We start from the raw sequence: 14,429 nt of genomic DNA, 5'->3' as shown, positions 1-14,429 counted from the left end.
AAGTTTCAGTTTTTCCTCCTTTTTCCACTATCAGAAGCCACTTAACCCCAAATCATGTAGATTTTCACCCAGAACCTGCTAAAACCGACCTGACCGAGAGGGGGAGCCGTTGTAGGTGGCAGAACCGGCGCTGGAGCATGGCGGCATCACCGTGCCGAAACCCTAAACCGACCCCTGAGAGAATTTTGACCATTTTTTGCCTTTTTTAACGTATTTTCATGATATTTGACATATGTTTTGGTTTTCATAAAAAAAATCCAAGAAATTTGGGAACTAGAAACAATTAGGAAGTGTAGTAAAAAAGACGGTGTTCCAAACACCAACTTGGGGTAAGAATTCCTCACCTTTTTTTCCTGTTATGGTAAATTAAAGTTAAAACGATAATAAACGGTAGTCTAAACTGTTTTGTAATTCATTGACAATTAAATACATATTTTCGATTGAGCTGGTAAATTAATTGGGTTTTTGTCCGTTATTAGTTTTTTTTTTACTTGTCATTCTCTATTTTTATTTGTACTTTTATCTGTGAGTTCATTTTCTTTATTTAATTATCTTCAAATTATTTACTTATTTATTTTATCTGATATTTATTTCCATTCCATTAGTTTATTTCGTTCTGTTGTCTTATGTTATTTTGTCATAGTTTATTCCCTTTCATTTCACCCGAATATTTTATTTTATTCCATATACGTCTTATTTTATTCATTTGGCCTATTTATTTACATGAAAAATTTCTATCCTATGTTGCCTCCCCATTCCACTGTTGATTATGATTTTATCTCTATTGGTTACCAAAACACGAACTACACGCCCTTTTCTGATTTATTGTATGATCTTATAACTGCTGATTGCTTGAGTAACAATGAAATATTTATGTGCATGAAATAGTGACATGAATTAAAGGGGCATACCATATGTCATGAAAAATGATGTACGGACCTGGTACATATGGTAAACTCTACTGTGGATGTTACCCTCATTCGGACGGAGCTGAGGAATCCCATACTGGAAGGGGATGAGAATTATTTGATTACGCTCATTACCGGACGGGGTATTGAAGCGGTGGTGTGTTTGGTGCCCATTACCATATAGGGTATAGGGACGGCCGGTTGATTTATAGAATGAATACTTGGTCTACATATAATGGGAACCCCTATGTACCCCCAACGATACCGATAAGTAAGTAAAAAAGTAAGGGTTTATTGTTGTTGTTCTATTAGAATGTATGATGTAAATTCCTATTCTGGTTCTTTTCTTCATAAATGGTATCTGGAAACTTAAAAGTAAGCGATGAATAAATATTTTCAAGTTAAATAAATTTACCTAAGAAAGAAAAATAAACTCCATTGGTTGTTTTATGATTTTTACAAACATTTAATTTTTCTATATCGATGGTAAAATATTAATATTTTTAGTAAGTTAGTGTAGCTCACTCCCTTATTATTAATCATTTCATATCAGAACGATTAAAATTCGGATCTTGAATAGTAACAAAATTATCATAAAGGTTGCCTCATGTTCTTCCTAATTATGCAGTGGAGATTGATCATATAGGTTTTCGGTTTATACTTTTTTTTTTTTTATATATATTTTTTAAGAAGTATTCTCGTAGTTCTATTGAACATTTCAGTTAAATTATGTAAGAAATGTAAATCTCAAATTTTAAATTACTTCAACAAAACAAATAATTTTCAATATTATTATTTAACTAATTATGGTCCTTTGTAGGGGAGCTGTCACTATTATTAAAAAAAATGTTGGTCTTTAATATTACCAAAAAGAGTTGTCACTGTTAAAAGAACAAAAAAAAAATGGTGACCCACATTACTACCAAAAGAAGTGGTGGTTTTGACATCCATAATCTTCACAATATATATCACGCCCTCCTAACAAAGTGGATATGGAGGTTGGGTTAGAACTAAGGTGCCTTACGAAAAATAAAAGACAAGAAAAAGAGAGAAAAATTTCAGTTATTCAAAGTTGGTAAGATTGTAATTCATTTGGATACTGATATTAAAAAAAAAATTATAAATAATAACTTAGCATAAATTAAAGTATGATTATTTCGCCTTTTTTTAAAAAAAAATAATAATAATGTTTACCCTCTTAAATGCTTAAATGTCAGAAAAATAATTGAATGGAACTATGTAAATGACCAAAATTTAAAAATTCGAATTATTTTTATGTTATTACAAAGAAAATGCACAAAAAATACTCCTCACATTCAACTCAAATAAATTCTCTAACATTTGCAAAGTTGTGAAGATAACAAAAATTTAGATTAGGTTTGAGAAATTAAAAACATCTTTTATACTTTCTAAATTTTTTAATTATATATTATATAAAAATTATAACAAATTAATTAAATAAATATAGAATTTGAAAACCATTTTAGTTTACATATTTCATCAATAAAAATATATATTTTAGAAAATAAAAATAAAAAATATAATGAAAAGTAGCTAGCTAGTTAATGAATTTAATGATGGTCGTCCTCCGAGGTAATTGAGTTATCTATACACATTAATTGAGTTACGACGAATAGGACACAAGAGATGCCGTTTAAAAGTCAAAACAGAAGCATTTATCCTTAATCACTTTCTTGCTTTACTAACAACAATTAATGGGAGCCCTAGAAATCATCAACCCTCAATTAATTAATTAATTATTAATAGAGTTTATTAAGAGATAATAATTAGCTATTAACCAAACCCATTAATTAATTATATTTTGTCATTAACAACTTCGCTATGCCCCATGTTATTATTGGAATTTGCTCAAGTTTAACTCTCTCTGCTTGCTCTTTACCTCAAATTGCTCTTGGATTTGGGATATACAAACGTGCTTCCTCTGTATCTCCACCTTCCTCCCACTTACTAAATTTAACCTAATCTTATCTCAATACATTACATACACATATATGTAGATACCATCTTATTAATTAAGCCACCACAACTTCCATCTTATTAACACAATGTTCTTCTAATAGAAAATCTAAGACTTTATTTTAATGATTAAGAAGTCTAATACATGACTTTACGAACAAGAAAAGAATTGATAAGTAGATAACATTTACATACTAATAACAATAAAATTAATAATACAATTTTTTCTTAATAGAGGACACTTATAGTGAAATTTAAATTCATATAATTGTAGAAAAGTATAAAAACATAAGCTATCCAAGGTAAATATTTAACTCATTTGAAAAAGAATTTAATAATATTATATGGTTAAGAATATAATAAAGTAAAACTGGCTCAAACCCTTTTTAAAGGTTATACAAATTGTCTTGCCTGCTCTTTTTTATTTATAAAAAGAGAAAAAGTAAAGAAGAAAACTTGGCAAAAGCACAAGAAACTAGTAGCCTCTCTTGCTTATTTATTCTCCAAAGCACCTAAAGTCTCATCTCGCTCTGAGCACACACTTCTTAGCAACATGACTATTCACTTGTTCTACTGCTTCTTCTTCTGCTTAGCTCTCTCTTTTCTATTTAATGTAAGTATATACACACACGAACACATACACATACATATATATATATATGTATAAAGATCTCTTCTTGACCTTCTATTGTTTAATCTTACCATCTTCTCTTATTTTCTCTATGTTTCGCAGGTTTCAAGTGGAGGAAGCAATGAAGTCACCCCAAATTTTTCAACCCAAAACGACCCTTTTACTCCAAAAGCTTCTCTTCTTCGCTACTGGAACAAACATGTTTCCAATAATCTCTCTAAACCTCAGTTTCTTCTCTCCAAGGCTTCACCCTTATCCGCCATTGATGCTGCCAGACTCACCAAATTCGCCACCCAGAACCAACTCTCCTCCCACTTTGACTCCTTCTGTTCTTTAGCTAATCTATTCTGCTTCTTTGATTCGGTTAAGATTGGCTCGCACAGCCGCCCTCGAGACGCCAACTTCGCAGTCTACTCAGGCAAAAGTTTCACCAACTACGGCTCGTCGCAAATCGGACGAGTCGACTCGTTTAAGAACTACTCGGACGGGCTGAACACGCCCAATGACTCGTTCAAGAAGTACAGCAGGGACTCGGGCGGTCGCAGGGAAGAGTTTACCAGCTACGCAACAGACGCCAATGTGGCAACAAACAACTTTACCAGCTACGGTGCTGGCGCCACCGGCGGCTCTGGTGAGTTCAAGAACTACCAAGGACGAGTCAACGTTCCCAATCTCCGGTTCAACTCATACGACTCAGACAGCAATAACCACAAGCTCTCATTCTCTGTCTACACCGACGAAACCAACTCCGGATCCGAGTCATTCATTATGTACGGCAAGGAAGGCAATGCCATCCCTAATGAGTTCACCAGCTACAGCGACAATGCGAACGCCATCGACTCGAGCTTCGCGGGTTACAGTGACTCAGGGAATGCAGCTAATGACTCGTTCAAAGCTTACGGCAGAGCTGCCAATAACCCACATAATGATTTTAAAAGCTATGGCGTTCATGGAAACGCCGGGATCGATACCTTCACAAACTATCGCGATGGAGCTAATGTCGGCGAAGATTCATTTCAATCTTACGCGATAGGTTCCAATGCCGGAAAAGTAAGTTTCAGTAACTACGGCAATACGTTTAATCCAAGCAACTCTACCTTCAAAGATTACGGCCGAGGGTCAAAAGGTCAAACGGCGATCGGATTCAAGAGTTACAGTATGAATCGATCATTCAAATACTATATCAACAAAGGTGTCAACTTTGCAGGGTATGTAAACGTAAGTTCTTCAGGTAATAACAATGGCCTTTCCGTAAATAAATGGGTTGAAGAGGGTAAATTTTTTAGAGAGTCCATGTTAAAGCAGGGGAATGTCATGGTGATGCCCGACATTAAAGATAAAATGCCCAAAAGGTCGTTTTTACCCCGAACTATCTCTTCTAAATTACCGTTTTCAACCTCCCGGCTGGCGGAGCTCCGGGAGATATTTCACGCGCCTGAGAACTCCACAATGGAGAGCGTGATTGTGAACGCGCTAACGGAATGCGAACGGGAGGCTAGCCGGGGTGAGACGAAACGATGCGTTGGGTCTATAGAAGACATGATAGAGTTTGCCACGTCGGTGTTGGGGCCCAACGTGGCGGTGAGGAGTACCGAAAACGTAAACGGGTCAAAGGGACAGGTGATGATCGGATCAGTCAAAGGAATCAACGGTGGAAAAGTGACGGAGTCAGTCTCGTGCCATCAAAGTCTGTACCCGTACCTACTGTATTACTGCCACTCGGTACCTAAAGTGAGAGTATACGAGGCGGAGATTTTGGAGGTGGAAAGCAGGACCGTTATGAACCGTGGGGTTGCCATTTGTCATGTGGACACGTCAGCATGGGGTGGGGGCCACGGTGCTTTCGTGGCACTGGGATTTGGTCCTGGTCAAATCGAAGTTTGTCATTGGATCTTTGAAAACGACATGACGTGGACAATTGGGGATAATTAGTTAGTTAACGGCTACTTGCTTTCTTGTTTGTTCTATTAATTAATTAATATATTTTGATGTAATTTGGAATATTTTTCCAATTTTTGTTGTATTGTGTTTGAAAAAAAAAAAAAGTAGCTTATTCTCTTGTGAAGTTTAGGCTTTTTCCCGTTACAAGAATAAATTATAATATATTATTTTTTTAGTTAATTAATAATTAATAAATTTTGAATTTATTTTAATTAAGATTAATAGGACAGTTTAAAGAAATAATTTTAGTTACTTAAATGTGTAACCTTATATTAAAAATTAAATGAGCTAAAATTCTCATTAGATTTATGTGATCTCAAAATCAATAAGAAGTAAATCTTAATTTATTAATGTATTATTTGCGGATGATAATATAATTGAAAATTGTTTACAATTTTTTTAATATAATACTATGATTTTATTCAATTAATTTAAGAAAATTAGCATATTTGGTAAATATTTTATGAGGAATAACTTCAAAATCATGTTGGGTTTGAATTGTAGATGAAATTTAAATTAAAAATCTTAATAAGATTTATATTTTTGTTATTAAAAATAATACAAATTTATAAATAAATGTGACTAAAAAGCATAATAACTTTATGAATTTAATTATTAAATTAAAATTTGAGAGTTGATGGGTGGAATAATGTTGGAGCAGAAATAAGTTAGGCTTTTTTTAATGAAAGGAATTTCTAAAAAGAGGAGACAGAGTTTGGCTTTTTTTTTTTTTTTTTTTTGCTTACAGAAAAAGAGAGAGAGAGACAAGACAACACTGGTAGTGAAAGTGGAGGGAACATAAAAAGCATAAAAAATGATGGAGAAGAAGAAGAAAAGGTTGAAAAAGTAAAAAGGGAACAAGAAAAGTTAGGGTTTGGAAGAGACAAGATCCTGGTTGGGATGGGAAATTACACACCCTCCATTCTTATTTCCATTAATGGCCATCAAATTTCTCTTCTTTTTTTTTTGTTTTTGTTTTTCACTGAAATTCAAATAAGATTCATTATAACTTCGAAAGACATAGAATGAAATTCCAAACAAAGCAAAAGTAATGATATGAAATTACTAGAACAGTAAAATTTTGAAGTGGGAAAATTAAAATTTGCTACCACTTTAGTGAGACTTAGAAAAGAAGTGAAGGAATCAATTATGGGTGGGTTGACAGAGCGTGCAGGATGCAGCTTTTGAGTGGAACCCATCAACCATTGTTTAAGTAATCATAATATTTGGGGTTCAAGCCTTTCCTTGACCCAATCCCTCATTCTTTTGCTTCCCATTTTTGCTCTTAAATTTTTTTTTTTTTTTTTTTTGACCAAAAAAAAAATTATAATAGTATTAGAACTCAAATTTGAATAATTAATTAATTTTAGAATTAAATATTATTTTATCTAAAATAAATACGTTACATTAATTTTAACTTTTTTTATTAAAAAAAAAAAAACTAAAAATTTATTCAAATAGATAAAAAGAAAGAACATCTTAGCAATCAAGAAATTTCAGTACAAAATATTGTCCATCTTGGTTATAGAATTTTTTTTTTTTTTATAGAAATAAATGAATCGAGAAATCCAAAGAAATGAAAAAATTATGAAAACTATAAATAATAGAAATAAAATCGTTAACAATCAAACCAAGTTTCAAGTTCAATGTTAAAACGAATTGAGGTCATTGACCACTCGTAGAGAGTCTCTTTCTACACGTACTCTTGAGATCCCCAATTGGATAGCAAGTTGTGTACCGTATAACATAGTTATCACCTTGTTAAATAGAAGCATCCCAATTTAATTTAAATATTTTGTTTGGAGGGATCCCAATTGGAGAATATCGTTGTTTCAACTTGACAAAGCTTTAGATTTTGCAATATTTGGTTGTAGTTTATGAATTAATATGTACTTACTTGAATGATTTTTAAATTATGCTTCCACCAAATGTCTTATGAAGTATATAAGAAAGATGCGTAAAATTAGAATTATTAATAAATATTTTACCACGTAAAAGATAAATTAGAGTCTAGCTTGATATCTTTTTTAAGTTAAGCGGAATCAATCTTTACATTTTGAAAGAACATTAGCATTCCATAATTTTTGGAATTCATGTTAGAGAATAAATAAGCACATAAACTAATCTTTAATTAACTTGTTGTACCCAGTTGCTCAGAAAATTGGCTGTATTTTTTTTATCAAGAAATATATATATATATATGAATGCTCACTCATATATATGATTGAGATGATGAATTGTATTTTAATATCACGTTTGTATGATATAATAATTTCGGTTTAGTAAAAAATAATTAATTTTTATTGAAAAATATGTTTTGCATTAGTTGGGTACGCTGATTAACATTGTCAATGGGCTGGGTCAGACCCGATGAGATCCAAGTTATGTTTGGATCAAATAAATTTTATTAAATAAAGTTTGAAAATTGAAATATTGTTCATTAGAAACACTGGAGTAAATTGTGAATAGGTGTTTAAGTTTTGGATATAATTACATCTTGATTCAGTTTCTGATCAGTTTATTTATTAATTTAAGTTTGTTTAAGCATGAGTATAAAATAATTTTAATATACATAATAATACAAATAGCTTTAGTCACATACAAGTTATACAAAATGAAAAGGAAAAGTCACACACACACACACACACACACTCGTATGTATGTGTATGTATGTATGTATATATATATATATAGATCCAGAGTTTTTATATGAAATATATAAGCTTCATTTAATTCTTTTTTTTTTTTTTCCAGTTTAGAGATCCGAAAGGAATGAAGTTAAAAAGAACCAAAAGCAAGGAAAATTTGCATTGCAATATTATGCAGATTATATATATATATATATGCATATATTAATATTTGCAGTGTATATAATTTACTTAATTACTATCTTTATATTCATAGTTGTAATAACCCGAATTTACATAAATAATTATGGTTGTTACCTATCATTCATTCATCAAAATAAGTAATAACATTACGTTTCTGTCATAATCAACATAATCTTAGTTAATTCTGACATAACTCAACTATAATATATCGTAAAATATTGAAAATTTTTAAACATTTAGAACTTAAGGAGTAAAATAACTCTTTAAAATATGGAAGATTATATTTACAAAAAATGACTATTTTTTCATCTTTTATTCTTTTTACACAAGTTCTCACTATCTTGATGATTCTTTGGCTTGGTCGTGCTTCATTTGTTATAGAATTAATAAAAATGAGTGAGCAATACATGCTCAGTAAAAATAATTTTAGACTCAAATTCAAATACCGAAAATAATATATTTATTTGATTCTTTTACCTTTACTCCTACTCAACAATTCTTACGTGTAAATCTAATATCTACTACACATACTATCGTATGTTGATACCAATCTATTGTACTCACATCCACTATTTCATAACCCAATTCGCATTTATAAATTGTATCAATTCTCATTTTTCTCAATACAAATGTACAACCATATTAATTACACATAATCACATAGAAATACCTTTTTTATATACATATTTATATTATAATAAGTTCCCATCATTCATCAAACACAACTAACACATACACTTAGATTCATTAATATATTATATAGTAGTATTCTGTCACAATCACAGAAGGAAATGATAATTCACACAATCAATATGGACTTAATCATAGTTAGGCTTCCACAAGTAATAGTTACAGTCACAGTTATACTTATAGTTAATTTCATAATTACGAAACAATAAATGATCCATGAGATAGGATTTATAATCATTTCTTACCGTTCCTGGATCGCATATTTACTCATATCTCCCTAATAAGGAATTTTTACTACCTACCTTGTGTATTTCCTAATACAATTTATTTTTAAATTATATTTTGATCTTCCTATCTAATCATCTCCATTTAATTTTTGTGCAAGTCCTATTTCTTTATTTCCAAAAGCCTAATTTATTAGTTTATAAATCATCAAGCTCATCAACTCCCAAATTTATTTTAATTTCGAAAATAACCCAAGGATTTATATTCTCACATTTAGTCTAAAAAATATTCAATCCATAAAGTGTTTACAATTATTCCTCTAATTCACATTCATCGAACTATTTTTATAATTTCTTATAGTAAAATTTCCTATTAATCTCGAATATGTGTACTCCTCTTACTACCATGTAAGTATTTTATGCATTACTGTCATTTTTATTTTCAAGATTATTTATTGCAAATCCTATGGTCATAATTACATTTACGTGTTTAAAGGTCTATTAAAACTTTACTCATTAACTCAATTAATTTTTCTGGACCTATAGCCCATTATTATTATTATTATTGTGCACCAAGCTTGTTACTACTCATTTACCATATGGGTATGTGACATGTTTGTTAGCTTTTGGACCAAGAGCCCAAATAAAATTTCTCTTTTAATCTAATTCAAATCTAACCCAATTTTCCCCCTTGTGGACTAGAGGCCCATAAACCTTAGCGCATTTGGTCAATTCCTCAATTCTCTAATTTATCTCTATTTTAATTTATTTTAATTCGTATGACCACTCATATTTAATTCTTATATTCTTTCCTTTCTTTTAATTGGCCCACCATTCCTTTCTAACCCATTTTAAATAGGCTCAATTAGTGTTTTAAGCCTCATTTACAACTCGTCGTATGGGCTAGACCAATTAGAACCCTAATCCCTGGTGGGTTACATATATTATCCTCATCTCATTTCCTTTAGGTTCGGTCCATTAGGGATTTTGGGTTACTATGAAGTCCTTCTAATGGGCTCAGCCCACCCGAACCAGGGCATTTTCTTTATTTTTTTTGTTTTATTTTATTTTTTAAAGTCTAGCTCACTGAGAGGCATAATCATCTCCATAAGTCCATTTCTCTTGTGGGCTCAGCCCACTTGAAATTTTATCATTCTTCCCCTTTTTTTGTCATATTTATTGTATATATATTATCATTTTCCTTTATTTTTTTTATCAACCAAGCCCATCAGGGACCTATTGGGCTCGGGCTACTAATTGAGTTTCGATCTTGGCCCAACTAGCTAACTGAACTAATCCATGTAGCATCCCGATTCTTTTTAGAGTCTTGAACGTACACACATGACTCCCAAATTAGTGGAACCAATGAATATAAGAATTAAGGCAACAATTTAAAATATAAATTACATTCTTGTCATATTTAATTCTGATTCGCAACATTCATGAGGTTTATTTACATTCCAAAATAGGTATTAACAGCAATAGAGAAATAATTTAACATTAAGTTCTGTCTAAAATAAAACAAAAAATCTCTTAGCAAATCTCTCATTGTTTAGAAGCGGAGTTTTAGGTGTCTTAATATGAAAAAGTTGAATAGTAAATTAGATGAGCTACACTAGCTCCGTAGGTATACTAAAACCAAAGAATGTAATGGTTCATCAAAATATTGTAGAAAACAGTAAAATTGCCTATGGAATATTAATTTTGACAAAATCTATTTATATTTTAAGAAACCCTTTTTAATTTCTTATTGTATTTCTTCTCAACACCCTAAGTTCTATTCCTACCGTAAGGATCTTTAATTTCCTCTTTTACATAGCCAATTCCTATTTCTTCCCTTCCTATATCTTTACCATTTCCTAGGTTGTTTAAGTTTTATGCACGACACCTACATCTTATCACTTATTTCATCTTTTCTTTATACTTGTAACACCCTGAGTTCGAGCATTAGGCTCAGAATGGTGAATTTTAATTTTTTTTCTAAATAATGATAATAATTAAGTTTGAATTTTAATTAATTTTATATATTTTTTTGTAATATATGCATTTTGTGCATTTTTGAAATAATTTTCAGAAACCAGGGCTAATTTATAAATAATAGGGGGCTTACCAAAAATAAATCTAGAAAAATGGGGCCACTTTGCAAATTAAAAAAGATGGGCTATGTAGGACGGTTACATCAGCAGTACATCGAGTCAAGACGCACTGCTTGGTAGACACGCCGACAAGGACTCCACGCGGGCAATCTGCGCATTAGGGCGATCGAACAGTCCGTATCCACTCCCGCGCACACGAACAACCCAGATCAGTTCCCCAGATAGGCTTGATCGAACAATCCGTGTGTCTTCAATTGAACGGTCCAGATTTATTTCCTGAATAAGTAAGATCTAATGGCTACTATTGATCCACATGGGCCAAGATGGATGACCCAGATCAAAGAGAGGGATGTATTTAAATATCTTGTTCGGCCGAACCCGAAACCTTAGTCGACACACCTCTCTAGAGAGTAAAAAGAAGGGCGATCAAAAGGAGACACTGCCGCTGAAGGAACGCCAGCCCCACAATGCCGGAATGCTGAAAATACCCTGGTAGGCCAAAAATTCTTCCTGTTCTTCCCCTTTCTCTACCTTTAGTTGTTTAACGTGTTTTCGATGAAGAGTAACAAAGAGAAGAAATAAACTGCGAGGAAGGAATGACTGAGCTTGGGTGAGTTGCCGCACTAGAAGACTGAAATTGCTGATAAGCATATGTTTTTCCCTCCTATCGCCAAAAAAAACCCTCTAACCATGATTTAAATAGATTTCAATCTAAAACTGGCTAAAATCGATCTGACCAAGGGGAAGAATTGCCGAAGAAAGAGGACTAGGTTGCGAAGGACGGCAGTGCCGTCGCGCGAGAATCCCAACTCAATCCCCGATGAGATTTTTGCCCTTTTTCTCGTTTCTCGCATATTTTTATGCCATTTTTGACGTATATTTTAATCTTATCAGAAAAATTCAAAAAATTCAAGAACCAGGAACCGTCAAGAACCGTAGTGAAAAAAGTAGTGTTCTAGGCACTGACCCAGTGTAAGAATCCCTCTCCTTTTTTTCCTGTTATAGAGAAATTAAAACTAAATTAATAATAAACAAAATTTTGGTGATTTCTTGATTAATTAAGTACAGGTTGTCGATGGAGCCAGTAACCAATCAGTCTATGCTTACTTAATTGTGTTAACTATTTCTTCGATTGCTTTATTGTGCTTATTTATTTACTTTGTTCTATTTTAAATTACTTCAATTTATTTACCTTAATATATGTTTTCCGTTGTTCTATTTTTTGCATGATATATTTCAGTCAACATAATGTATATTTATTTCATTCAGGTATTCTGAAATATGGATTCCGCACTCTTATCTTACTTAGGGATGTGAAAATACGTGTCATTTGAGGTTAAACAGTAAATGAAAAAAATAATATGCATGAACTCATGTGGTTGAATGAAAAGAGCTTACCAGGTGTCAGGGGTAAGAGTGTACGGAGTTGATGCATAGGGTAAACCCTACTGTGAACGTTACCCTCAGCCTTATAGGGTTGCGAAATCCCATACCAGAAAGGATTGGGGATTTATAAGTGTCGCTTATACCAAACACGGTATTAAGGAGGTTATTTGTTGTGGCGCGCCCATTACCATACGGGGTAGGGGATGACCATTTAATTACAAAGAAAATGTTCGTATCCATGTATATTGAGAATCCCTATGGCCCTCCAGCAACACCGGTAGGAAAAGGAAAAACGATAGTGTAATGATGAACATGGTAAGAAATCCTACTTGAGAAAGGTGAGGAGTCAAACGTTATATGTCTATTAAAATATATACTGTTAGATTGTTATTCTAATTTTTATAAATGGTATTTGAGAAGTTATAGGTTAGTTGAGAAAATGCTAACATTTTCAGTTAAATGAATAATGAATAACTAACATTCTAGTTTTATTAAGAATGAGTTCCATTGGTTATTTTATATTTTTTACAATCTTTTGATTTTTTGTATCAATGGTAAGACGTTGATATTATTACTAAGCTAGCGTAGGTCACCCCTTTCTTATTAACATTTCAAATCAGGACGATCAAAACCCAGATCCTGAACAACAAGAAACCAGTTAAAGAATTTCCTTTTCCATTTTGTTAGTTTCGAGTAGAGGTTAACCATATTTATTTTTTTATATTTTTTCCCGTTTAAGTTTTAAAAATATTTCCATAGCCCCTATTGGGCATTTTAAGTAAACGTGCAAAGAATATAACTTTCAAACTTTAATTGCTTTCTCTAAATAATAAATTTTAGTATTATTTGTTTTACTATTATTAAGTTATACGCTCTAAATCCTGGGTAGGGGTTTGGACTTTTACAATTGGTATCAGAGCCACGTTCCTCGTAACCATTCCTTATACACAGGGTTAGAGTAAATTTAATGCAGCCCTATTCTCAAACCATTATTATGAAATATAGGTAAAGAGACCTAAGGAGATGAAGGCCCTCATTAAATAGAGCAGCCCAGGAGGGATCGTTTCAAGAGGATGTTGATCGGCTCTTTGAGATGTTTTAAAGACTCATTTATGCCCAGTAGGCCAGGGAGGAGAGAAGGAAGTTGTCTAATCCCCCTCTACCCCTGCCACGATATGAGCCACCTCCACAACGAGAGGATCCAGTACCTTCATGATACAACTCAATTCATCCACAGTACAACCCAGTGCCTCCACCGTACAACCCGGTGCCGCCTCAAGGCCACCCAGTTCCTTCCCAGCATAATCCAGTTCCCCTTTAGTAGGACCCAACTCTGCCTATGATGGACCCAGACTACATCAAAAGGTATAAAAGACTTAACTCATCTACTTTTGCAGTGATATTCACTTTTGAAGAACCTAAGTACTGGTTAGGAGAGGCAGAGAAGACTTTCGCAATCCTTAGGGTGGTTCCCGAGCAGAAGGTTACCCTTGCCACGTATATGCTCGTAGGGAGGTAGGGCGTTTGTGGCAACTTAAGCAGGTTACTCTACCCACTCCAGTCACTTAGGAATAGTTTTGGCAGCCTTCAATGTTGAGTATCTTTCTGAACATCTCCAATATCTGAAAGAAATGAAGTTTGCACACCTGGTCCAGGGAGATTTGTCAATATCAAAATATGCTCAAAAATTTCTAGACTTAGGCCGGCTGAGAGCATGATAGATGATGGCAGGAAGGTAAGAAGAT

General features: G+C 32.7%; 1 protein-coding gene across 1 annotated transcript; it reads left to right on the top strand.

Moving 5' to 3' along the window:
• The first annotated feature begins 3,331 nt into the window (after positions 1 to 3,331).
• Positions 3,332 to 5,581, top strand: LOC110809336 (polygalacturonase 1 beta-like protein 2). Its single transcript, XM_022035130.2, has 2 exons — positions 3,332 to 3,498; positions 3,619 to 5,581. Exons 1-2 carry the CDS (start codon positions 3,439 to 3,441, stop codon positions 5,446 to 5,448), a joined length of 1,890 nt encoding a protein of 629 aa, XP_021890822.2. The 5' UTR covers positions 3,332 to 3,438; the 3' UTR covers positions 5,449 to 5,581.
• Positions 5,582 to 14,429: the final 8,848 nt, after the last annotated feature.

This window comes from Carica papaya, chromosome 9 (genome assembly GCF_054855325.1).
Source record: "Carica papaya isolate Zhongbai chromosome 9, ASM5485532v1, whole genome shotgun sequence".
Classification (NCBI taxonomy): Eukaryota; Viridiplantae; Streptophyta; class Magnoliopsida; order Brassicales; family Caricaceae; genus Carica; species Carica papaya.
Note: the sequence above shows the minus strand (reverse complement) of the source record. Positions and strands in the feature narration are given on the sequence as shown.

Coding starts and splice junctions, on each gene's coding strand:
- LOC110809336 (XM_022035130.2), top strand. CDS start 3,439: ATGACTATTCACTTGTTCTACTGCTTCTTCTTCTGCTTAGCTCTCTCT. Junction 3,499..3,618: donor CTCTCTCTTTTCTATTTAAT/GTAAGTATATAC, acceptor TATGTTTCGCAG/GTTTCAAGTGGAGGAAGCAA.